The sequence below is a fragment of the Melopsittacus undulatus genome, chromosome 1 (assembly GCF_012275295.1).
Source record: "Melopsittacus undulatus isolate bMelUnd1 chromosome 1, bMelUnd1.mat.Z, whole genome shotgun sequence".
NCBI classification, from domain to species: domain Eukaryota; kingdom Metazoa; phylum Chordata; class Aves; order Psittaciformes; family Psittaculidae; genus Melopsittacus; species Melopsittacus undulatus.
This window is the reverse complement of record NC_047527.1, coordinates 95,610,186-95,637,418: the sequence shown is the minus strand read 5'-3', so window position 1 is coordinate 95,637,418 and position 27,233 is coordinate 95,610,186. Positions and strand designations below refer to the sequence as shown.

At 36.4% G+C, this 27,233-nt stretch overlaps 1 protein-coding gene across 2 annotated transcripts in view; it reads right to left on the bottom strand.

The window, feature by feature from the left end:
• Positions 1 to 27,233, bottom strand: part of ATP9B (ATPase phospholipid transporting 9B (putative)) — a 154,645-nt gene that overhangs the window by 72,821 nt on the left and 54,591 nt on the right. For both annotated transcript variants that reach the window (XM_005149860.3, XM_031049651.2), the window contains exons 8-10: positions 19,387 to 19,481; positions 9,244 to 9,324; positions 1,338 to 1,413 (exon numbers count right to left, since the gene is read on the bottom strand). In XM_005149860.3, coding sequence (XP_005149917.1) covers positions 1,338 to 1,413; positions 9,244 to 9,324; positions 19,387 to 19,481 — 252 coding nt within the window. The remainder of the gene's footprint in view (positions 1 to 1,337; positions 1,414 to 9,243; positions 9,325 to 19,386; positions 19,482 to 27,233) is intronic.

The window sequence follows — 27,233 nt, the reverse complement described above, 5'->3', positions numbered from 1 at the left end:
TGACCTTGGCCCTCTGTATCACCTTGACAAATAGAAACAGCACATTGCTATAAATATTTGTCTTGTATCTTGGAGATAGTGGGCTTACCTAGCTGATGCAGTGTGTTTTATGCAACATGTCAAAGGGAAGAACAGGAAATTCAACATACATTTAATCACTGAAGGAGGAAAAGGGGAAGAACACCCCACTCCCCAACCAACTGCCCTGTATGTCCTACACAATGCGTTTTTACAAATTGAATAAGGCTTTGTATCTGAAACTCAGCTATAATCCCAGGCATCACTGATGTAGTTCCTTGCTCCACCCCTCAAGACTGAGAGCATCAGTCAGTAATAGGTCAAGATACTAGTGCAGGTTGACACAGAAGGCTTTGTAACAATCCCCAGGGATTGGCAAGTACGTAACATAGTCCCAACAGCAATAGGGCAGGTATTTGCTCAGCTTAGTAACATGGTGTCCAGGGTGCTTACAGGAGCACCAAAAGAAGCAGTCTTCCAATCTAGGATGCTGCAATGACTGCCGTACTGAAGAGTTTTCTAGTGAACGAACAGTTGCACAGGCAACGCTGCAGGGTAGAATTCTATCTGCAACCATCTGGGCACAGGCTGCAAACCCACTTTCTTGAATCAAAGTGGCAAAGTAATAGAACAGTAGGCTTGTGCATGGGCATTTTATACTTGCGGGTGAAAGATTCCTGCATGTAAAAGAACTGTGAGCCAAGACAGTAAGGAGTCTGAAATATTTACAAGTGTGGCTGAGATGAGCTAGCTCTCTATGGAGTAGAAAAACTGCACAACTTTGATACGCTACTGGCTGTTTACTCCTCCATTTTCATGGAATGTGAGTGGCACTTGTCTGCAGAGGTTGTGTGCAAGCATAATCTTCTACTAAACTTTTCAGATTATATTCAAGGACTACGACAGGCCATGCTACTGGAGGGGATGCAGAAGTGCCTACAAAATTGCGTAAGCAGAGTCCACCCCTGATATCCTGTCATGGCAAGCTTTAGGCAAGGCAGTTACAGATGTTTACCATACAGTCAGTGACAAGTGTTTTTATTAACAAGATTTTTAGTTGTCAGAAACTCAATTTTGAAGTCTAAGGAAAAAAAAACAACAACAAAACAAAACCAACTCTAAAAAAGTCTAATTAGCTACCATCAAGTAGTATGAGTAGTATTGAGGATAGTATGATAAAACCAATGGGAAGGCAGACAACAGGGAAGAGAGATGAATAGGCTGGGAGAAAAAAAAATATTTTCAAAAGCCATTAATATTTCACACTGTGAAAATGAAGATTTTAGATACATGGTCAGCTTTGCTACTGTAACTCTTACCTGAGGCAACAACAGTGCTTGCCCATAATGTATTTTCTATGCTTAGGCTTTCATGAACTGCTGGATCACTGTCTTCCTATTAAAAATATGAACAAATAATAAGTAAATCAGCATCACAAATAGTCATAGTTAAGAACAGTGCCAAACCAACTGAATAACTTGCACAGGATGTCTGCATCCCTGTATCAATCACTGTGTAGTAATATTCATTTCACATATTTTATTTGTTTGTATGCACACAAAAAAATAACTTACCAAGAAGTGAAATACCAACTGAAGTTGATATTAAATTATATTCAAAAAACTCAATTGTGTTTTAAAAGGAATATATTCTTACCCTCAGATAAGAACAAACTGAAGAACAGTTTGCTATACCAAACAGTTAATGCGAGTTATGAACACTAACCACCAAAAATTAATACCCAGTTCTTTATGACAGTTTAAATCATCTATAATCCACACAATACACTTTGGTCATCATCATTTTACAATGCAACTGACATTATATTAACTTTAGGGAAGACTACTTATACTTCTAAAAAAAAAAAAAAAGTACCCTTTTGTTGTCTTACCACATAGTTAGAAACACATATCCAGTGGGGCAAATACTTCCAATGAGAAATTGCTTCCATGATTATTTTAAATTTCCCTTTTTTTTAGTCCACTCTTTTCTCCCAAGCAATAATGGTCCATAGATTGTAAACAGACTAAATCTCCCATAATCAATTTGGAGAGTATACAGATTTGTTAGTCACTAGCAGCTGTGAAATGTGCCATTTACAACTATGGAAACTTTAGGAGGTAGGATAATCAAGTGTATTTGACAGAATTACAGATTCTGTAATGTGCTAAACATTTTGCGGGAAAAGGAAGATCGCTGATTTACCAAAGTATGCAATCAATTCTACATAACATCAATAATCAAAACTTATGTCCATTGATTAATCTCTGTTTTGAAACAATTACCAAGCAGAGGATGTGCTGCTTAGAAACCTCTGTTCCTAAAGAAGAAAGATCTCAAACTAAACAGACATGCTTCTGAATGTATTTCAAAAGATCCCTATACAGCAAGGAAACTATACCAAAATCATTGTTTAAAAAGCACAGATAACATTCTGTCAAAAATAGAGGGGAAAAGAGAGAGGATACAAAATTAGCTGGAAGAAGAAAACCACAAGCTTTTAACGAAGACTCAGACAAGAAGTAAAAATTCTGTCAAGAGTCAATGTTCTATAAGATTAGTCTTTCATTGGGAAAAAAGAGAAGTATTTTCTTATTCTTATCAAAGGAATAAATACTGCAAGAATTATCTGCCATACTCTGAACAGTTAAAATACATTAAGTTTGAGAGATGACAACAACTGTAAGCCTGCTCTGATGGAGTAATATAACATGAAGGAATCTTCAGTAGTTGGAAAGTACTACAAAGAGCAGAAGTGAATTCTAAGTTATTGCTACATAGCAACAGAAGTACTTAATACTGAAAGACCAAGGAGTGTTCAGCTCTAGAGAACTGAAAATATATCTATGAGGGTAAAACAGAATCAGCAGCTCTAGCAATATTCAAAACTACTGGTAGTAGTAGTAACACACAAAGCCTTGACCACCAAAACATTAAAGATAGGAAAAGTACTTTGACCTAGCTCAAAACGTTATCACTTACAGCAATTATCAATCATCTAACATACATAACTTATTTTCTGAGAGGAAATCTTTTTATATGGTTCATTCACAGCCTAAATTAATGAATTATTCATGGATAGTTTTTCTTAACTTCATAATGCTTAGATTCCTGCTTTATGATTTTTCCTGGATTATTCAGACTCTTGATTATTTCTGTTTTCTGAAAGCCTAGTTAAGCAGTGTATAGACATGTAAGTCTAAGTAGAAATTATCTAACAATACTAGTTTTTCCAGAGTAAGATACTAGCAATATAGTAAAAATACTAACTGCAGCTGTTTGGGGCATGACAGTCAGTGGAGAGATTGCCATCTACACATATGTTGTGGTTTAAGCCCAGCCACTTGCTCACCACACCCCCCCACCCCCCCCCCCCCCCCCCCCCCAGCTTCTTTCTACCCCCCTCTCCCACAGGGATGGTGAGGAGAACTGAAAGAATGTGTGCCAACTAATACCCAGCCTGACCTAAGCAGTGATCTACCCCTTCTGGGTAATTGCCCCTAGTTCTACATCCTGGGCATGACATGCTGTGGTACGGAATACCTCTTTGGCTAGTTTGGGTCAGGTGTCCTCTCTCTGCTTTCTCACAGCTTCCCCTCCTCCCTGGCAGAGTGTGAGTCTCGAAAAGTCCTTGGTCAGAGTAAACATTACTTAGCAACAACTAAAACCATCGGTGTTATCAGCGCTGTTCCCAGGCTGAAAGTCAGAACTACAGCCCTGCACCAGCTACTAAGAAGGAGAAAAATGACTGCTACTGCTGAACCCAGGACAACATACAATGTTAAAACACGACCACATCCAGTAGTAAGTTTCCATACAGAATTTATTCTGAAGTTTCAGCATCTGTTTCTAGAAGGCTAGAAATAGGACATAAATTTGCCATACACGAGCTGAAAACAGATTTTAATTTTTTAAATTCCTATCATAGGCTTTTCAAGAATTTCTGAATTTAACAGGACAACTTCCTTGAAATTCTTTCATACAGACAATGCTGATTAGCCATTTGTGACAAGAGTGGAAAGCTGCCATCTTCAACCCAAATAGTAGGCCTGGCACCAAGCAAGAATCTTAATTTCACACAACATGCCATGAAATGCACAGACTATTTTAAGTCAGGAACACATGTTAACCTTGATGCCTTTTCATCATTCAAAAACTATTCTGCATAGTTCAAACTTCTCAACTTGCTTGCAAAAAAAGGAAATTCTGCTCAAGTATTCTGAGTAAAAAATAGGTGGAGTTTTTTTCTGCCTGACAAGGTAAATTGAAAACAATGTACAGGTGTACAAGGAAAATGCTTTTATTTATGGAAACTCTCTTCTGTACTTTAAAGAGCAAATAATGCTAGAGTTTTACAGAGTAGTCCCCAGCAGGCATATAGGATGATGCACATTAACAGAGAGCTGACCACAAAAATCCCACAGTTTAGTCAAATGCTGCTACACTCATGGAAAATAATAGATCAGTCTTTCACAATCATCAGAATACAATGAGAGGACATAGATGTGAATACCATACATCCAATTAATTTAGTTTAAATAAATGTAACAGGTTTTACATTTTGCCCTGAGAAGTTCCATACAGAATACCCACTGTCCTCAGTCGGACTCCATGTAACTCCTCCCAAACACCAGAAGAAAGTTTCCCACCTATCTCTTACTAAACCTGCAATCATACTGAAATAGTAGTTTTTACATTATGTTGAATTCCAACATGAAAAGGAATTTGAATTTTGACAGGAGCATTGTGTTTTAACTAGCTATTATCACAGAATTAATATACACAAGAGATACAGAAAAGCTGCATTATTCAAAGAAATGGTTGCTGCTAAATCTTTGCATAACTTTATAATTTTAATTTCAGGTAAGACTAAAGTAAGACTTCAGGACATAACAGCTATGGAAAAAATACCTATGACTTAATAGTGGGGTTATACTGTAGGTTAATATACCATACAAAAAAGTGGACAGGTGCTTCCATGCAGTGACATGTAAAGTGATGCACTTCCCAGCTTCACGAAGTGATGAGCTATGAGCTGATCAAAACAACTCAGAAATCGTAACTACTCCAAAACTGTCATGAATATTCAGAATACAAAATTTTGGATTATTACAAATTTACCAAACCACTAACTTAATAGTTGGTAACAAGATAAAAGCTTAGCAATCATGCTTCTATACAAAGAAATCCAAGCCTTAAGTATATAGTTCTAAATCCTCTCTCCCCTGCCCTTATTCCAAACAGAAATGAAGAACTGAAAAATGTTCAAAAAGGGCAACAAGGGTAGTCAATGTAGCATCCATACTAGACATGACTAAATAAATCTGAACTCTAATAAGGAACACAACAGACATCTATGAAATAAGCACCTAGGAAGGCAAGATAGATACTGCTGTCTCTTACCAAAGAAAAAAGAAATTGTAAATAAAGCCAACAAAATTAAAACGGGCAACTGCTCTCCATAGAAACATGTAATTAACCTGTATAACTTATTCCTATTTGAATGCTAAAAGATTACACAGGTTAAAGGGGGGACTGGCTAAGTTTGAAAAACGACAATTCATTGCAGATTACTTAGAGAAACCAGCTCTGAATCTGGAAGTTCCCACATCATGAGTTGTAAAAGGATGGAAGAATCTTCTGAGGAGGCATTACCATCTCCTTACTGTAGTGTTATTCTCTTTCCCAGTAGTCTGCTTCTGACTACTGTCAGGAAGAGGATATTAAGTTAGGAAAATATTTTTTTCTACCTTATTCTTCAGTTAGTAGATTTTAAAGACAGTGAATTATGAAATTCTTCCATACTACAAGAAGAAATCACAAACTCTGCAGTTATTAAGGACAGCTGAAAACACAGCCAGGAAAAAGTCACCTGTTTAGTGTACCGTTCTTAGTGAAATGATTCCTTTTAGCTAATTCAAAATAAGAAAGTGTCCAATGAGCTACATCTCTTTCCACTTGTGTCATGCTTATCAGTAAATGGTATGGATGGTCAGTTAGCTTCTGCTTATTTCACTATGATCCTTTCACGTCTTTGCACCCTTACCTAACATTTCCACCTTTCTACAGTTCATTCAGTTTCCCAACTATCACACCTTGCATACCCAAATGGATGAGGACTTAGCTATATTTTTCATTTGTTGCAAGTTACTCAAATGAAAAATAAGCATGTTTACAAGTTATGAACTCAGCAGTTTCACATTTTTATCTCTATTTCTGGGGAGATGGTAGCGATAGATGGAGCAGGGAAGTGACAAAGACTGATTCCTGAACAACACCAGGTCTGTGGTAAGGAGAAACAGTTTTGCAATTTTTCTGTTGCTACTACAGTTAACAGAACATGTTTTGGGGTAAACGAAATCCATCACTCACTCCGGTAGAAGAAATTTGACATACAAGGGCTTCTTTGTCCAGCTGACAAAGTTTCCACTTAAGGTCTGCTGGGTTGAATTTCATTTGGCAGCTGTATTTTTATTGGTCTTCAAATTCTGAATTAAATCCGTTACCAGAATATGCAGCTCCGTATTGTATTCAAGCTTCCTATTCAGGCTCAGTTTTTGAAGTCAAGTGTACTATTGATCATAGATGTTTAAACTGTCTACAGTTCATCTTCTAGGAAACTAGTCTGTAGCTCTTGCATGTGCAGTGAAAGGACAGATGAGCAGTGAAATAAGAATTTAATATATCCTCCTCTCAGCCCTGAACTCATAATACAGCTGACCAAGGATTGTGACAAATTTCATGTAGCCATTTAAAAGGTTCCAAAGCTATAATTTTTTAGATTTTTCTTTTCAGATCATGACAGAGGCCTTTGAGACTAAATACTTGATTCTCACATTAATTACTGTACCATTTTCATTGGACCTTTTCTAGCCCTATTCCCACCTGACAGGATGCAGCACAACAACCCACACCAACAGAAGTAGGGAAACAGAAGAATACACATTAGTTTAGTTACATCACAGAAAGAGATTCCTTCCCCACCCCAATCTCACATTTCATTATTCTTGTTATATTACTTTTGCTGGCACATTTATTTGGACAGGGTTAGATTAGGTTCTCACATGTCAGCTCCCTAGTCTGGCTGCCTGCATGGCTATCAGTGCTAGCACAAGGAAGGTGAGCCACAAGGACTTGCAAAGCATAATACCACCACCTCCAGTAGCAATATAAAATTAAGCCAGATTGAAGTGAACACAGCATTACTTCAAAATAGATAATTCTCTAACAGTAAACATGAAGTAAAAAATTGACTCAACGTAAGAGAGTAAAGGAGTAAAAGAATTACCATTACTTAAGAATGCGACGTACTCCTTCCTTCATGCCCATGCAAGGACATGCACTTACTTTCATGATCTTACTACAAGTAACACACCAAAATCCATGGAGAACAACAGAAAATTACTTCCTGTAAGCTGGCAGATACGAATAAAGTACAGCAGAGCTTTAACTTCTCCTGACATGGTTATGCAGGTGCACTAACAAAAGTATCTTCCGTCATCTATCAGATTTGCTGTGGAGATATTTCTCACACAGAAGTACTTAAAAGAAGTTGTTCCTTCATAAAAACTCCAGAGCAATGCACCCAAGATTCTATATTGTTTTATGGTCATGAACTTTTTGAAATTATCCAAGTTTGTCTTCTACACTGTTAGTACTCTGTCTTCATAATGGGGGGGAAAAAAGAAAAGAAAAATCTTTTCTTTTCAGTGCTATTACCCTGTCAACCTACCCTTGCAAGAATTCTTTTAACATCAATGCTTAAGTAGGAAAAATGTATGCATAAGCATCACTAAGCACACTATTTTTTTTACTTTAACATAAAATAGAAATTAGATGCAAAAACTGATTTAGTGTACAAAGCAAGAGCTCACAGAAGAAGAAGAAAGTTGCCAAACAAGAAGCCTAAACCAACATTTCACAATGCAGAAGCTACACAGTTAACAAAAAAAAAAAAAATCTAAAAATACCTACAGCATCATCCATGTGAACCAAAACTTAGGGCACTGCCCCCAGATGCATGCACACTCAAGTTCAGTTTAAAATGCCCTTCCTACTGAAACCGGAAAGGAGGGCAGTTTCTGTTGGCTAAAGCAACACCTATGCAAACCTCAAAGCATAAAATCCATCAGAAGAAGTGAATAAGGAAGAAGTTCTTTATTGTAAGGGTGGTGAGGCACTGGAATGGGTTGCCCAGGGAAGTTGTGTCCATCCCTGGCAGTGTACAAGGCCAGGCTGGACAGAGCCTTGGGTGACATGGTTTAGTGAAAGGTGTCCCTGCCCATGGCGGGGGGGTTGGAACTAGATGATATTAAGGTCCTTTCCAGCCCTAACTATTCTATGATTCTATAATCAGGCTTATTCACCCATATCAGGAATGCTTGCATCATACACCTCTTACTACATGTACAAACAGAACTCACTATAGGAAGCAACTGCTTAGTGATCATTTCCCAATGTCTCAATTACACATACCAGAGTTGTTAAAAAGGCTCTGAGGAGTTCAGTTTGTATTTAGAAAAATACACACTTAGCCACTGGGACAGGAATAACATGAGTTTTACAGCTGTTAACAGAAGTTTCATTTGGACAATTGTTCAATAAAAGGTTTATACAAATATTGTTGCTTACAGCTTTAGAAGGTGTGGGCAAATGACATCTACTTTGTAGGCAACATGAACTATATAACTAGTATAAATTGGTCTTTGAGAGCCAACAACTGCAGTATCTCATTCATCAGTGTATTTAGAATTGTGAACTCGAATTCCAATTACTGAACAAAATTTATTCAATTTGAGTCACTCGGGTGAAAAAAACTCCAAACAACCCTTCTATACCTCCATAGTATTTAATTCCATCAAATTATTTTAGAAACAAATTACCAAGAGGAATGGGCCTACTAACACCATGTTTGGCTAAAATAAATGAAACAATCACTGTATCTGTTAATATAATGCTACAAACCTATAAGGAAATGGAAAAAAAAATTACTACCTCCTAGGAGATCTTACTTTAAAGGGTTAACTTCAGCAGGCCACCTTTTGAAAATAACAGAAAAATGACACAGAAATTACTACACTGTTATTATCATATTTGGTTTGAATATGTGAATAGCATTTTAGCTGGGAAAAAAAAAAAGATCCGATACAACTTTGACACTAAGTATAGGCTTCACTTACACTGAGAAATGGGAGAAGTAGAACTGTATTTAGATACTTTACTTACCCGTGTGAAGGTACCCTCAAAACTGTGAATATCCAGCTGTGGTTTCTGAGCATAAACATAAGCATTGATTGAAAAGAGATCCTGTAAAACAAATAAATGTACTTACTATTATTTCAACTCAATCACATATTTTGACAACGTATTACCATACTTACTGGTAAAGATTCCAGTTTATAACCCCCAACATCCCCCAGATTAAGTTAATGAACTTTTTACCCAATTAAAAACCATGTGGTTTTTTAGTACATCTTGCTATGAAGAAACCAGGTCCAAGATATTCTAAATGTGTTGATAGTTCAAACACTGAGCTGTTTTACATTTATAACATGAGTTAAAAATTTTATCTAGTTTATTTTCTCCTCACAGTTCCATTTTAATTTACAATAGTATAATTTTCTTTCCCCCCCCATATATTTGTTCTTTTTGTTTGTTTGATTGGGGTCTTTTTTTGCTTGTGTTGTTTCAGTTTAGTTTTTTTTTTTTGCTTGTTTGTTTTTAATGAAACTGGAAACAAAGTATTTTTCCAGCAAGTAGAAAGCCAACTGAATATAAGAGGGAACCATGAAATGGATGCAAGCTCTCTTAAATGCTCAAGCACATCTGCAGTCAACCCATGAGAAGAATCTATCAGCTTCAAGAAAGCCTGGATACATTAACAGGATTAATCAAATGCTTAAAGTCAGGGATACATTAAACCAGTCTGACAAAATTGTATCTAATATATATGGTACTACTACTCATGACAGCAAACAACCCATAAACACTCCTACCCTAAAACTAAGAAAAATAGAACATACTTAGGTAGTACAGTAGCAGGCTACATATGTAAAATGGCATTATGGTATAAACAGGGTAAAAAAAAAAAACGAACAAAAAACAACCTGATGATTTTCAGATCTTAAAAGCTGTCCCTACAGGCTCAGCAAGGATCACCTTAAAATTCTGAAACAATTTTTTCATCAGGTAATTGTTCTGAAACATCCACCTCCCACAGAAAGAATGCCACCAACTAATTGTTAAAATCCTAATACAAAGAGCTTCCTGATCACAAAAGCAAACTTTTTTAGTGCTTTTTTGACCAACAGCAGCTAAGAGATTTCAACAACAGTAGACCACTCATGTAGGGATCTGATTTCTACCCTGGGGAGGAGCAAATGCTTGATAGTAAATCCCAGTCAATCTAAGAATCGTAATGTCTGATTAAATGCAAGAGTGTCTACCTTCTCAGTGTATGCAGCACCTAACTATTTGGGTTATCACCATCCTTTATTACTGGGTGAATCCTGAAAGAGGCTAATTGGACACCATCTCTGGGAGCAAATTACATAGCTATGTAATATATATGCTGTTCATGCTAGCTAGAATGTGCTATCTTCAAAAGCAGAATGAATTTTACAGCCTCTTTCATGGAAGTATAACCACACCTTAGCTCAAATGTGGCTATTTTTAAAAGCATGCCATCATAATTTTAAATATAAGCACAAAAATTAACATTTTAATAATACAGAATTTTAACATTACAAAAATAAAGTGTGACTGTCCACCTCTGTTAATATCTCAAAATCCAACACATTTGTATCCTCTTGTTCCTCTGATACAATTTAACTACAAGATTTTTGAATATCATGAGTTTCACTTTTCTGTATCAAAATGAACGATTTTTTTAATCTACTGCATATTTATCAAACATGTTTGACTTTAAAAAAGTGTAGCTCTTTAAAGAATGAATTTGTATTTCTATTTATATTCTGCACACATCTTATACCTTGCAAAAACCACACAAGACTTTATTTGATATGCTTTTAAAAAATGAATCAAATCTGAACATTAATTCTCACACATTATATTTTTCTTAAAACTATCAGCCATTTACTAAAGTTCATTCATTGCATCCTTGTTCTTCCAACCTACTTTCATCAGGTTCATGAGAAATAATTCATATGAAACTAATACACATGTGGTGTCCTATGTCTTCATCATTCACTCTTTCCAATCTGTTATCACCTACAATTTAGCTAATCCATGCTATTATGTTCTTTATTATGCAAAGAAAAATAAAGAGTCTCAGTACTGGACAGCACAGTGGAAAACTAATACCACACACATACTCATATACACAATAAAAACTGCTAGTGAAATGCGTCAACCAAGAACTTCACTCTTTTGACAAAATGCCTTAGTGGGAAGCAATATTAGAATAAAAGGAAGCAGAAATATCCCCTTTTTTAAGTACATTGGCATTTATGCAGTAATATATTTTCCTGGTTTCTCACCTTCATGTTTTCTTCTACTATGACATTCTCCTTTGTTACATTTTAAATGTAAATATTTCTACCACATTCCTTTGGTGTTGTCTTTATGTTTCACTTCTCTTTTTGTATTTCTGATTGAACACCTAAACTTTCACATTTTCCTTTTCTTTTTATCTGAATTTTAACACTAAAACTAACTCCCCTTCCTGAAAAACTGAAATCTACACATTTCCTATGCATTTGTGCCATTAGCCTGAATGCCACAAACTAGAACTGGCCAAGTATTCTAGAAATCTGTTTTTTCCTAGAGTAAAAAAAACAAAACAAACCCACAAAAAAGCAAAAAAACCCTGCATCAAACCCACGAACAAAAAAAAAAAAGACAAAAAAAAGCAACAAAAAAACCCCACCAAGCCACACAACACATTAAAAAAAACAAGCGACAAAAAAACAAAACGAAACAAAAAAAACACAAGGTAAGAAAAGCCTATGCTCTGAGAGAAATCTGGGTGGTGGCAATTCATTGGCATGTCATTAGTGAGTATTAGAAAGACATACTAGCATATTACATGTGCTCAGTAGCTTTCTGAAGTATTTTTTCATTATCAGTGTGAAGAAAAAAAAAAAAAAAACTGATAAGACTTTTCTTCTATAGCCCAATGCACTATACTCCAAATGGACATAATTCTCTGGCCAGAAAAAATACAGTAGCTGAGGATTTATAATGCAAAGGGAGGAAAAAGAAATACAAAAGATAATACAGTTATAGAAGACAGATAACATATTAATTGAATTAAACAATAAAGGCGGCAAAGATGTTACAGAATCCTTCACCTACTGCTGCTTTCCCAGAAGCTGTCAATTTCTTATCTCAATGTCTTGAAGGAACTCGCAATGGTGAATTTTATGAGGTGACACAAGTTTTTTGCACAACACTATATGTAAATATAACTGCTCACTGAGCCAGAAAGATTTATCTGGTTTGGTTACGTATTTGTTTGCCATTATAGAAAAGAAGGGAAATTACCTGAATAAAGGATTTAACTAAAAAAAAACAAACAACAAAAAAAGAAGAAAACCCACAACCACTTATTATTAATGATTTAACTAATGAGGGACATGATCCAAAGCCAGGCTGGACAGGGCTTTGAACAACCTGATGTAGTGGAAAGTGTCCCTGCCCACAGCAGGGAGCTGGAACTGGATAAGCTTTAACCCAACTGGATAAGCTTCCAACCCAAACCAGTCTGTGATTCTATGATCATGATGAAATCCAGCTTCAGTAAAGTATTGCTTTCATACTGTCAGTACTGAATTGCTGGTTCACTGAACCCAAATACTTCTACTGATATATTCAATGGAAACAGTATTCTGCATCTAATATTACATTGCCTTTAGGAGGTGGCGAGGGCAAATGACCTCACTTATTTTCTTACTCAAGTAAAAACTAACAACAACCACCAAACAAAAACAACAAACAAAAAACCAACAAAAAAAACAACCCTAACCCAAAACACACCTGGTAGGGGGTTTGTAATAGTTTTAGATTAAAGAAACTATACGAAAGACTTGAAACTCAAATAATAAAAATTATTTAATACAACAATTTTTTTTTTAAAAAGCTGATGTGCATTTCATGATCTCATTTGAAAATAATAATTCAGAAGAATACATTTAATCTCTCTACACAAAGTCATGAAATGGCTTGATGATAGTACAATCATGAAAATGTTGTCTTCTGAATTTCACGATTTAAAAATCACTGTAAAGTTATTGATAACAGAAAAATCTCCCCTGTTAGGTCAAGGGCAACATTTATTCACCTTACTTAAAGATCATTAAAATACATTCTTAATCATAACATGTAGTTCATTACAAATAAAATTGCCTTTGGTTCAATAAAACTAATTAAATGTAAATGGTATTGTTTACTGCTGTATGGATCTTCTGATATAAATCAGCAAGTCACCATTTATTGAAAATTACAGTGACCTCATTGCTGTTAATAAATTTAGTTGATCACACACAAGCTAGAGAAGAATGCCTGAGAGCACACATTTGGCCAGAAGGACTGCCCTACATATAAGTATTAAACTGCAAGAAACCTAATCTAGGTGTTACAATATTTGCTGCTCAGCTGACATTAAACCACTTGTTGAAATTTTAATTCTTTGATCACATTAAGTGCTTTTGAAAGACAACAAAATCTGTACTGATCATCTTGGTGGTGTCACCTGTTCTTTAAGAAAAGCTCTGAAGGTCTGCAGGTTTGTTTCTTCTGGGTGTCACAGTGGGTAGGGTTACAGTGCTGCTCTGTTGACACAACTGACAGCTCCTGCCAATGCTCTCTGACTTAACATCAGATAGCTAAAGAAATGTTAAAGAATTATGTTTATGGAGAGCATATTCTGTCAAACACAAATTGTTCGTAATCTGTTTTTAATCAACTTGCACATGCTCTCTTAAATAATTACAAATATATTTTAATATGCAATTATGAATTGTAAGCCTTGGCTTTGAAAACACACTGCAAGCACATGGAGAAGACACTGCCACAAGGTGTTGCTTTATGCATGGTGAATCCCTGGAAGCCTGGAAGAGCACTACTGCTGTACCACAGTTTGCACCCCACATTCCCCTGTCTGAACAGGGTCTCCCCGTGAATGGACCCCTGCAGCCAACTGCTGGTTTATCATAAACACATATACAGCTAAACTTGGAAACCTAACACACTTTTGTAGCCACCCATACAAATATGAGACTTCAATCCAGTTTAATGGCAGTACTGAATTAAAACACAAGCTTTGTGTCTTGGAAATGGAAAAGACCAGAGGAACTTAGAGTTCTCCACATGATTCATAGAAACACAGAATGAATTGGGTTGTAAGGGACCTTAAAAATCACCTAGTTCCAAACCCCTGCCACAGGCAGGGACACTTATCACTAGACCAGGATCCTCAAAGCCCTGTCCAACCTGAACACTGCCAGAAATGGGGCAGCCACAGCTTCTCCCAACAGCCTGTGTCAGGGCCTCACCACCCTCATAGTGAAGAACTTCTTACTAATATCTAATCCAAATTTGCCCTCTGTCAGGTTAAAGCCATTCTGCCTTGTCCTGTCCCTACCTGCCCTTGCCAAAAGCCCCTCTCCAGCTTTCTTGTCAGTCCCCTTGAGGCACTGGAAACTGCTCTAAAGTCTCCTCAGAGCCTTCTCTTCTCCAGGCTAAACAAGCCCAGCTCTCTCAGCCTGTCTCCATAGAAGAGGTGCTCCAGCCCCCAGAGCACCTTCCTGATCTCGACTTGCTCTAACAGCTCCACATCCCTCCTATGCTGGGAGCCCCAGAGCTTGACAACATTGCCGGCAGGGGTTATCACAGGAGCGGAGTAAATATACCCTGCCCTACCCATTTACTTTACCGTGTCTTCAATGAATCCCCCATCAGTTTTGTCAATGACTAACTGCAATCAGCGACTCCGCTCCTCGCGCGGCCGGGACTCGCTCTCAGCCGCGGGAGAAAGCGGGGCCCCCACGTGTCGCCGTCCCGACGCTGTGCCGGCGGCCACCCAGCAGGTGGCGCCGCCGAGGTGCGGCGCTGCGAACCAGAGCCCGCTCTCCTGCGCACTGCCCGCCCTCGCTGTGCTGTGCTGATCGATAGCACCACACAGACCGGTCAGAAACCGGCCTCTATCCGGTGTGAATGACGGGCTGCTGTCTGCGAGGGCGAACCTTCCGAAATTTCCTAAAGCAAAACAGCTTTTTCATTTAAAAAAGCTGAAGCAAACATTTAGAAAGACGTTCCCTTAAGTGCCTTACTTTGGCCAGGTCAGATCCGACGTACTGCCTACCGGGTACAGCACATAATGTGAACACAGATAAGTATCCCGGCCCAGCAGCTTTCTTCAGCAGGAAGAAGGATCACTGTCTGATTCTCCTAACGTTTTGCTGGGAAAAGAAAACCCAAGCTGATCCCAGGCCACAGCACAAAGCTCAGCCCTTTGCTAGACAGCTTGAAAGCCCACAAAGTTTCTGCAAAAGTAATTAAAATTACTTAGTAATTAAAATTACTTTTTTGATAGGCTTAGAAAAGCTCATGCGCCTATTACACATGATATGGGTTAGCAAGATAATCACTGTAAAAGAGTGGTTTTTCAAGTTAGGCACAGAAAGAAGCATATGGATGTTTTACACAGCAACAGACCACATATTTTCAAGTTAATACCTGGACAGCAGCTTGCCTGACTTTTTAGTTTTATTAAGCAACAGAGGATACTGTAGAAACCTAGGGTTAGAAAAAGTCTACTTGAAATGGATTTTTCAAGTGATCCTTATGTTTAACCAACTTGCTTCAAATTTTTTTCCATTGAGTATACAAGAGAGCTTGAATACTATCTGCTGAAGAAACTTCAACTACATATTTTAAGCATGCCTTTTTAGATAAATTGAATGTAAAGTTCCAAAAGGTGCCAAACACTGTCCTTATATATTTAAAGTGCGTACCCTATTTTTATTTTTTTCTGAAACCATTCTTTTCACTGAAACTATAAAAAAAAATCATTCCGATTACTGCATTTTAAAGAAAATGAGTATGTGTAGGGCCTACAGAAACAGCTCTACTATTAAGTGCAAAAATTAAGCTTACAATAAAATAATTCCATAATGCTATTTTTTTGTTAGTTTTGATTTCACTGCTTGCTTACAGTTTCATAGTAATCTTCTGAAGCTGTCCATCAACACTTTGTTTAGATGATACTCTTGCATATTATTGCCATCCCAGTAAAGCTCAGCATGTCTTTGCAGAAAGTTAAGAAATACACCGTGCTTTCCACAGGAAGGGAAACAGCCTCTGGGATATTATCTTCTGTGAAAGATGTGGGCATGCCTTAAAAAGTGTTTACATTTGGGCACATTAAGCTACTATTTCAGCAAAATATTCCACAGACAGACAGGGTACAGGAGTGAAACAGATGTGACATCACCACTGCAAACCATCCAAGACCAGCTGGGAAGCAGCCATTTAAAATGATCTCATTAAAGAACCACCCAGTGTCAATGGTTTGACCAAACCAGACAGTATGGAAATTGGGAGATAGATTAGTTAAGTTGGCAGAAAGTATTATACCCAGAATCAGCTACTCTGGATGACGTGTCAACTTCATGCAGACAAAGTCTTGGGCTAGTATGGTTAGCCACCAGTGACTGTGGGATGCAAGAAAGGGCAGAGGCTCATCAGCTACTTGGGGGCTTCCTTTTGCTGCTGGTAGCCACGGAAATTTTAAGTGCATGTAGCTCCTTGACCAACTGCAACTGATGATGCAACTCAGGTTATTACCTATAGCTCATGAAGAGGTAGAACACAAAAATCTTGCAAGAAGCACAGATCAGTTAGAGGTAATCAACAGCAGTAAGGGGAAACAGCTAAGGAAAAAATTGTTAACTATATTGTACAGCTGACTCTTGTGCACACTGTTGCCAAGATGCATGAATAGTTTATTGGTGATAACCTTGCCTTTTCCTCCCCAACATGCCCAAAACAACTGACACGTGAAGCAAACTTTGAGTTCTGCAGGAAGTTGAGGCTGCATGTTCTACTACTCAATTGCAGACTGCCCAGCTTCAACCACCTCTGATTTATTTTCCACTGTAATCAACTATATATGGTTACTTCTTTCAAATGAAATGCACAGGTCTAACTGTAATTTTATACTGTATCTCTAGATGCTTAACAATTTATCAAGTCTAAAAAAAAAAATAAATCAGTTATCAATAAAGAACATAATATAAAAGTTACAGTACAACAATTCCCTATAGTAAGCAGGGAAAATTTCAGACATGCATTTGGGGTTTTTAAGAAAAGGAAAAGACAATGTAAGGTTTTTTTTTTTTTTCCCATGGAAAGTGTAGAGAAACATTTGCATTGCTGTTTACTCCAGATTTCAGGCTCTGAACACTGAAATTATAACCAGCAAACAGAACTCAATGAGGCAGTGCTCTGCACAAAGCTGTAGTTGCCAAGTGCAGTCAGTGGTGCTTTCAGAACAAGTGAAATAACAAATAATAGCTAAGTTAGACATGGTTGTAACTCTAAAAAAGCATTATTTAATAAAAAAAAAAACAAAACAAAAAAGAACCCCCCAAAAAAATAAAAACCCAACCCCAAAACAAAAAAATCAAAAAACAAACCCAACAAAAAGAGAACAAAAAACCACCCCAAACACATACACACACAAACCAAACCAAAACAACCAAAGCAAGATAGAAAATTGAATGAATCTCAGTCAAATGGATGCATCTGTCTGAAATATGGACAAGATTTTTTTTTCCATGAAAAACCACAGAGGCCAATGATTAAATGGTAAAAACCTACAAAAGAAGCAGTACTACAAATACTAAATTCAACTGCAAGTTGCAAAATACTTGTTAAAGGGTGTTCTTGCGATAGAATTCCCATCTTGGAGCCTGACTTGGCACCTCTATGGGCATGACCAAACTTCAGTTCCATCCCTTATTCCCAGTTATCTGAACTCAAACTGAGCTATTCTTTCCTCCTCCTGTCACATGTAAAGCCAGTAGCCAGAACACTAAGAACACAGGAAACAGATCTCTCCCTTATGCTAATTTTAGTGTGGTGGCAACTCAGTAATTGTGGAGTAACAACTGCTGAAGTCCTGCTAAGATCCGGCAGACAACCACTATTTTTTTTACCAAGATGGCATATCCACAGTCCACTGAAACTAAGTTTGCCTTTAATAAAACACTTAGAATGTTTCACGGTTGGAAGGGACCTTAAGATCACCTAATTCCAACTGCCTGGCACAAGCAGGGCCTCCGCTAGACCAGGTTGCTCAAAGCTCTGTCCAACCTCGTCTTCAGCACTTCCAGGGACAGGGCAGGCCACGGCTTCTTAGGCAACCTGTTCCTGTGTCTCACCACCTTCACAGTACAGAATTTCTCATATGTAACATGTATCTCCCCTGTTTAAGTTTAAACCCATTACCCCTTTTCTTAGGAATACAGTCTCTGATGAAGAGTCCCTCTCCAGTACACTTGTAGACTCCCTACAGATACTGGAAAGCTGCTGTGACAACTCCACACAGCTTTCTCCTCTCCAGGCTGAACAGAGGATGTACCTAGAGAACTTAGTGTCAAAACACGAGGAATTCTGTACAATTTTCACCAGTCTGTAATGTGTGTTTTCAGAAGTCTCTTAATACTAAGCCCACTCTCATATAAAATAGCATGCTTCCCCAATACAAGGGACAAAGTTCAGCTACTCCTTAAGAGACATTTATGCAATTCTACATACATTTTTGTAGATAAGTCTACTTTGAATGTATACATACATATACACACATACATATATCCTTTTTCATGATTTTAAGGGTTACCTGTGACATGATGCATACACACATAAAAATTACACACATTCAGGCAACTGTCAGAGAGCCCTCCTTGCAGGAACTTGCATGCTGCACCTAGTCAGACTAAAAAGCATCTTGACAACAAAAACCACTCTACTTTCCAAGAGCAGACTTATGTCTCACAAGCCTCCAAGCAAGTGATTAAATCAATGGTTCCTGAGGCATGAATGACTTGCCCTTGCAGTATAACACTTGGTTGAAAACACTACAACTGTGATATGCCTCTGCAGAGTATGGTTTTCAGTGGGGATCACAATGAGAACCACTAAGTCCAAAGATAAAAATCCAATTCAGTCTCAATTTCTTTTCAAATTTACATAACCAACTTCTCATTCAGCAGAATATCTACTTATTGCAAAAGCTAACACTGTAGTAACAGGTATTTCTCCATACTTAAAGTAACAATTTTTACCTAAGAGGTATGTATGCATACATGGAAGATAACTTAAAAGCAAACAGATAAAAATGCTTACCCCCAAAGCTGGCAATCTTTGTGTGCAGCTGACAGCAACCTTCAGTTTCCAGTCTGTTTCTCCATCGAGCTGGTCAGTTCGAATGAAACATGAACCTTGAAGTTATAAAGAGACACACTATTTTTTTAATCTCAAAAATTCAATTTGGGTTAAAAAACAACAAAACAGAAGAGTGAAAATAAAGAAATTTATAGCCATTTTTAAATAAACACGTTAAATATAAAAGGATTCAGATTCTGCAATGTCTGTGTGTTTTCTTTCAGGAATGCTCTAGATATGACATAAAAGCAAATTTTTCTTCTGATAAAATTAACAATATGCCTGTTAGGAATAGGGGGGAGTGATAGTTTTCAAGTTTCTTAATAGTTTCCAAACAGGTTTCTAAATGGTAGGAGCAAGAGAAATAACTTCACTGGCTAAAACAGGTTTCACTTTTTTCTTTTCAGAATTATGTCGCTTGTACAATTCCAACACAACAGAGTAACAAACTGATGCCTGTGATTCTTGTCTCTTTACTGGTATGACATCACAAACTTCCACTGCTCATAGTCTTCTGGGTTCTCTGAAACTTTTTTTAATAAATCCTTAACAAGGATACCATTCAAAACCATATGGGTCCTAATGTATTACACTTTAAAGAAACAAGTGTCAAGGATCCAAGGCTAAAAAAGTCTGTCCATACATGCACTGTATTTAAAACAAGGGAAGTTCATGATAGACTGATACATACTGAAGAGAATCAGAAGGATTTACACACAGAAGACAAATATTCAAGAAACAGGAAAGTGAAACCAGTTCAGAGCCTACTCCCACCCCAATAGCTAGCTTGATGGGTATCAGGTCTAAAGTCATATACCAGGTTACTGATGTCAGATTCAGAAAAGACAGCACACTAACATTGCAAATATGTTAAAACCCTGCAATTAGCTACTACTTCCATCTAGGTTGAAGCCTTTTAAAAAGGTGGTAAAATTTGAGCAATATTCTTCACAATTGCTATGCTAAAGAAACCTTAAATATTTCTGAAGCAATCATTACAAGTTCCATTATGCTACAGCCTAGCTACTGATATGCTATTGTAACTGTGTGCTATGGGTGTGAAATAAAAATAGATTTTTTCTAGTTATTTGTAAATTTTAGACAATGCATATTGACATACTTGCATATATACCCATAATTCCTTCCATAGTTCAACTGATCCAATAAAAACAAAGTATTTTCATCACTAGAAGTAATATGGCATCAATTAAACGGAAAGAAACACTGCCAAGGGAGTCTATCCAGGTTTGAGTCCTCTTACTCAGACAAGAAGACCATGTGCTAGAAGCTTTGAATCTAATAGGCAATACATCAAGAAAGTGTTACCTACCAATGAACACAAAATTGAGAGATTCTTTTATAGGACACGTGGACCCTGACACAAGTAAAATCTAACAGAATCAAATGTTTTATTCATCAAGGCCTGTAAATTAAGCAGTTCAATGAGCTAACGGTCTGAAAGAGAAGTCACCTGAACTTATATCTGATTAGAAGGCAGCATTTTTACACAGCAGCCTTGAAAGAAACTTACCAGCCTCCATGTAACAGCTGTATTTATATTAAGTACATAATAAGTAAAAAAAACAAAACAAACAACTTTAAATGTTAACATAAACAGCTCTTGGAACACATGATCACAACTAAATTTCACCGAAAGCTCAGAGCTGTACGCTGTAAAGCTGTATCTAAAGTCCTTAAGAAGCTGATTTTAAATTCTTGACAGGATTCTTTATGGATTTTCTTTTAAAAGATAAATACTATAAAGCAGTTTTTTAGGAGTCCAGCAACATACACTGCCTAATAATTAAGGGTGAGATATCTAGGAACACCTAGAAATACCACAGTTCCAATGCACTTTCTATCCATGGCATAAATGAGCCTACTTTCCATCATACTTTTCCTGTACAAGACGTTTCATGGTTCTCTTTACCCCTCCTGTCAATGGTTGCTCTCTTCCATCAATTTCATTTAGAATTATACTATAGATCAATGCAGTTCAAGACGAGTGTAGCTCCTGTGAATGGTTGACTGCACATATATTCATTTAATAGAGCTCACACTATGACATGTATTGGCCAGCTGCATTTCCTCTCCACTTCAGCAGTTAATTTCATCAATAACTTATCTCATAGCCTGTTTCCCTTTTATCCAGAAAAAGGGACTGCCTTCTGCCAAGTCAGCTTTCAATAATGATCACAACAGCAAAATTGAAACAATACAATCCTCTTCCTCAAATACTGCAGCACATTTGAATAAGTAATTTTAATTATTTTATGAGGTCCTGATTTTAAACTCAGCTTAAGTAAGCTATAAACATGGGAGATTAAACATGTAATTACAAAGAATGTATGAAAACAACTCTTCAGTCCCACAAGACCTTGGACCTGTAAAAAAACTAAACATTCCCCACTGTGTATTGCATGGAAGTTAGACATATTTTCTTTACTTTTGGAAGGTTTTTGAGTTAGCAGTACATAAAACTTCTAATAATCAAAGTCCTCTGAAAAAAAAACAGCTATTTGTAACTGTTTCATTTTGAAATGCTTGGAAGCACTGTTCTCTTCCCACCACCACAAACAAAAACAAAAAGTAGTAAAAAATGGCATTATGTACATTAGGCTACATATAAAAGGAGAATGAATATCAAACCTTTTACTTTGTACAGTGATGGCACTCAGATGCTTATTTCCTATAACAATACAGAGTCATTCAAGATCAGTGGACAAAGCTGAACACTGTGAAACCCTCGGATTTATTTCTGTCTTTCTGGTGGAAATTTTGGTTTGAAGTGAACTAGAATTTTAGGGTTGATTTAAGGAAATTACACTGGTTTGAAGAATTCAGTCATTTATCAAAAGTAGAGCCAACATCACATAAGCACATTGAAAATAATTTACAAGCATACAATAATTATTTAGCCTAATCAGTTGAAGATATGCATAAATCAATTTAGAGTATGTCCATGCAAGGTGCTGCCCAATAGCAACCAAACTGATTTTTAAAGCTATTTCAGTTTAAATCTGTGAAACTTGTATGCTTAGGGAAGTCCTAGGACTACAATTCCATTTGTTTGCGCTCTAGCAAAAGCTCAACTATTTAAGGCCTAAGTAAATTCTGAGAGAATTTATTCTAAGATTGCTTAAGTTTGCTTACCCTAAGCAGCACCTGCAGTACAAAGGAATAAAACCATTCTAAGAACCTGAAGTAACTATGTAACTTTAAAATATAGGGATACATTGCTACTTGTTAATAGACTTCTTGTTAATGGTTATTTGAGGTTCCAATAAATCTTAATTTTTTGAGATTAAACCCCATCTTTTTAAAAAGTTATTTTGTGCAGTAATGGAATATTGAACAAAAATAACATTTATTTCAGCAGCTTTTATGGTGCTTTGAAATAGTAACACAAGAGCTCATCTATGAGGGCACTGATTTAGGGCCATGATACACTTGGCCTAGATTTGTCAAATAAAGGTACTGTGCTCAATACAGAATAAGCAGGAAGAATCCTACTTACTCAGTGTGTGCTGGACTTAAGACTTTAATCACAACATACACACAGGACACATACATGTCAAGTGCTTTGGGGAATGGTTTACACTTCCATGTGCATCACTGGTTTTGTGGGCCTGCATACCTCTAGAAAACCTGAAGAAAATAACCCTCAACAAGAATTTTCAAACTAAACACAGGCTGTCCTTGGAAAACACTGGTCATATTTTAGCCTTAAAAAGTGAGCAAAGGAAAAAAAAAAAAGACACCCCACCAAACCAGAAAGGGAAGCTTCTTAATGAAATAAAATCAATTATATATATAATGAGCATTTTCTTAATTAATACTATGCATCATCATTCCTCCCTGCTTTCTTCTTTGATCATGAAGTCTTCTGGCTTTGTTTTGACAAAGAAAAAGTGGGAAAGTATGCTCATATTTAAAACACTTCCTTTCCAGGATTAGCCATGTTTCTTGATTAATAGCAATGTTAAAAATTATCATCATTTTCTTGACATAAGAAACCAAACTATCTTACTTGCCCTGTATCCAGACTTAGTTTTCATTTCCTTACTCCTAGTTCCCATCGTGGAAGAAAGATCTGAGAAAGAAGCTTTAAGTCAGGGGAAAAGTCAAGGGAAAAAACCCTATGGAACAACTTATTCTAACTAGCATTAAAAAATATCAAAGTGCATGACATATCATTATAAAAATACTTCCATACTTCTGTCCTCCACTTTTTCTGCTCTTGCTTTGAGAAATCACTTACAGAAGATCTTGTTTTCAGCTACACCTATTTAAGCAGCACTTTAGAAGTGAAATTATTTTTTAAAAGATCTCCATTTTTAGATTTCACAAGTACATTCAAATCCCTTCCACAGAACCTGAGCAGTCAAACCACACATGGTGTTTATTACAAATGTCAGTATACACAGTACAGCATATAAGAAGCCAAATCAACACCACATAAGTTCTGAAAAATGTATTTAACTTTCTCTTGGAGAACATTAAAATGAACAGATTTCTGCTTCCATTTTTTTTTTTGCCAAATATCAGCCAGCTTAAGGAGAGACTTGCCAGTAAGAACTAAAGAGAACTTATAGGTATAATTAATATATGCCATTGCACGCACATTCTGATGTTATCTCATGCTGAAAATGCATCAAAGGGAAGCAGCTACAATTTAGTTGTATATAGCAGATATGGAGGAATATGCATATTTTACAAGCATATTAAAGGCCAAGCACCCCAGTCTTAAAAAGGTATTGTCTGGTCTGCATAAATGCAGTGTTGAATTAACACACTCTATAGACATATCGTCAAAAAACAACTGTAGAGTGTGTGCACTTGAACTTGCCTAAAATTAAATTATGTCTACTTTCTATAATATGTAACTGATAAGAATTCATGTCAGTTATTCTTAGAGTTAATGCTAAGCCACCACTACACGTCTGGGCTCTTCTCAGTCAAATCTAAATAAAATTATGTCTGCCTTCTCTCTCAAGAGCTGTATCCAATGAATTTTTTACAAATGAGAACAACAGCTACAACTAATGCCTTTCAAGCCCCAGCAAAACTGAATTATTAAATCTGTCTGCCTATATCCTATTACAGCCTACTTATGAATACTTGATTTTATTTTGTATAATTGACAACAGTTGTCAGGAAAGGAAGGTTTTAATGGCAATCAAATTAAGATCAACTGGTATAAGTGTCACACTGAAGAGCGTGTGTCAAGTGTTGATAAATTAATTGATGGGTCACTGAGAAACAGGGCACACGGAACTGTGGTGTCATAAGCAGCTATATATTGTCTAGTAATATTACCAGCCTTCCTACTTTAGGTCAAAAGCATTGAAAAAGATGGGATACTAAAATATACCCAACAAAAGAAAAATGGACTTTGACTTTGCACACCTAACACCAGATCATTTACAAACAACTTAATTTTTAAATCATTTATATTACTTAAGTGACTATGTGCATGAAAATTTTAAACTGATGACAAGATGAATAGCAGCACCAAGATAACATATTGGAGTAGAGAGTTTCATTTACCACTATAACAAGAAGCTTTCAATTATGATAGCTTCCAAGTAGAAAAAAAAAAAGAAAAAAGAAAAAGACACCTGCAACATCCCAAACATTTAAACTACAATGTCATCACATAGGATGCAATCAAAAAAATTTAGTGGTATTTATACAAGACTGATTAAATTAGTTTTAAAACATTAATTTCTCTGAAGACCATGAAAGAATTGTGTGTACTTGAGATATTTGATCTGAATTAAGAAACCGATGAAGCAATTGATTAATTGGAATTTAAGCCATCAGTCACTGGATCCATCAACAGATTCATTTACATTCTAAACAATCAACTGATGGTCTTATAGGATACCATGTATTAATACACAGTCAATATGATACCCCTAAACTCATCACAACTCCTTATTGACAAGCACACAGATGCTTTTAATCCAAGCCTGATCACACTGCATCTTTTTTGAATTGCTATATTGATTCAGTACGCTTTACGAATTTACACCTCTATTTTTGTTAAAAACATTATGGAATTCTCTTATGTATAGCAAACAATGTCCCGAATTAAAAAACAAACAAACAAAAAAAACTACTTTTATTCACACTTACATTGTCTCAAATTTTAACCTACTAATTTATCTTATTTTGAGATATACAGAAGAATACTTAAAAGCATTAATTTTTATCTTTTCAATTTAATAGAATTTGATGCGCCACTTTGCTCCATTATTCTTCTGTTATGTACTAGTAATTTTTTTGGAGAAACCCAACAATACAGAAAAAAAGATAATGTGAATTATTTGCATCTTCAGCTTAATGAATAAATCAAAAACTCTGCCACACAGAATGCTTAGAACACTGAAAAAATAGTTATGTTTAAGATCAAAAAAAAAAAGTGAAGGAGGCCAGAATACCTCTTTAAAATGATGTGAAAAATCAGAACTGTGCTTGGCAGATGCCAAGTTTACCATGACATTTTATACCAGAATATTTTTCACCGACACTACTCCTCGTTTGTGCATTTGCTTAGTCTGCTATTCTAGTTGTTTTTAACACTTAGAACAAGAAAAAACCTACGGTGATCTGTCCTATGAATGATCCAAACATATCATGTGATTAAAGTCCAAGAACCTTGAGAATATTTTCAGCCTTGCTTACTGATTTGTAAACCAACTTTGCTCACTTATTCAGTCATATTTTCTACATACATTAGCATTAGAAGCATGTTGCTCAATGACCAGTAGATGATACACCTTCCTTCAAATGAATCAAGGATAAAAGTATTTTCCAGAAGGAACTGTAACAGACAAAAACTCCCACCTAGTGTAACCTACTACAGCAAGCTAATTTCACTGAGATTACAGGCTACAATACAAAATATACTGCACATCCCAATAGGCAGAAATGATGAAACTGAACCTTCAGCAACTATAGAGGTCTTTCAGCACAAAAGTGGCTCCACTGCAAACCATTTTAAGGCCCCAGTAAAACAGGCACATTGTCTAATACAGATATTCCATGAACACAGCGCTACTCCATGAACACCATCCAATTTGATATCATTATCTGAATCATTCTTCTCGTCCAAGTTCTGCTGGCATTTTCCTTTTCTGTCCCTAACACACAGTGCTCATTTGGCCCTGGCAGGAAAACATTCCTGTTTGCAATTGTAAAGTTGGTTCTTATTTAAAATGTATTATGAGAATTATTCCAAGTGCAAGCACTGCTTAAAGATTCAGTAGGCTCCTTCTTGCAATGTACAGTCAGATATGCAGTAGTTATACAGAACAATAATATAACAACAGAAACTGCATCTCAAATTAGGACTTTTTAACCAGCTTTCCTTTTTTTTTCTTGACTTAAATTTCAGTAGAAAAATCAAGATCAATTCAATACATTTTCTGATCCCAATAAAAAGCACATGTTAACATTAATGCCACAAGCAAAGGTTCAAAACATTCAAACTATTTTAAGATGATTGGCTAAACAGGCTCACTGATTTGAAAGCTCTGACAGGACAGAACTCACTTTCCCCATCAACATTCCTAACACATTTATTTCTAAAGCCCAAAAATACAAAAAATACACATGCATATACACCTCAAAGAGGAGACCCTGTATTTAATGTAAGGAACGAATTTCTCTCCTGGTGAAAGCAGAGCTCACAAGCAAACAGAGGAGGTTGAGAAAAACATACGGTCAAATATACCAGCATCTACTAAAAGCACATTCAGTCTTGAAGATTTTAGCAGCAGCAATAGTAATCAACTTGAAGG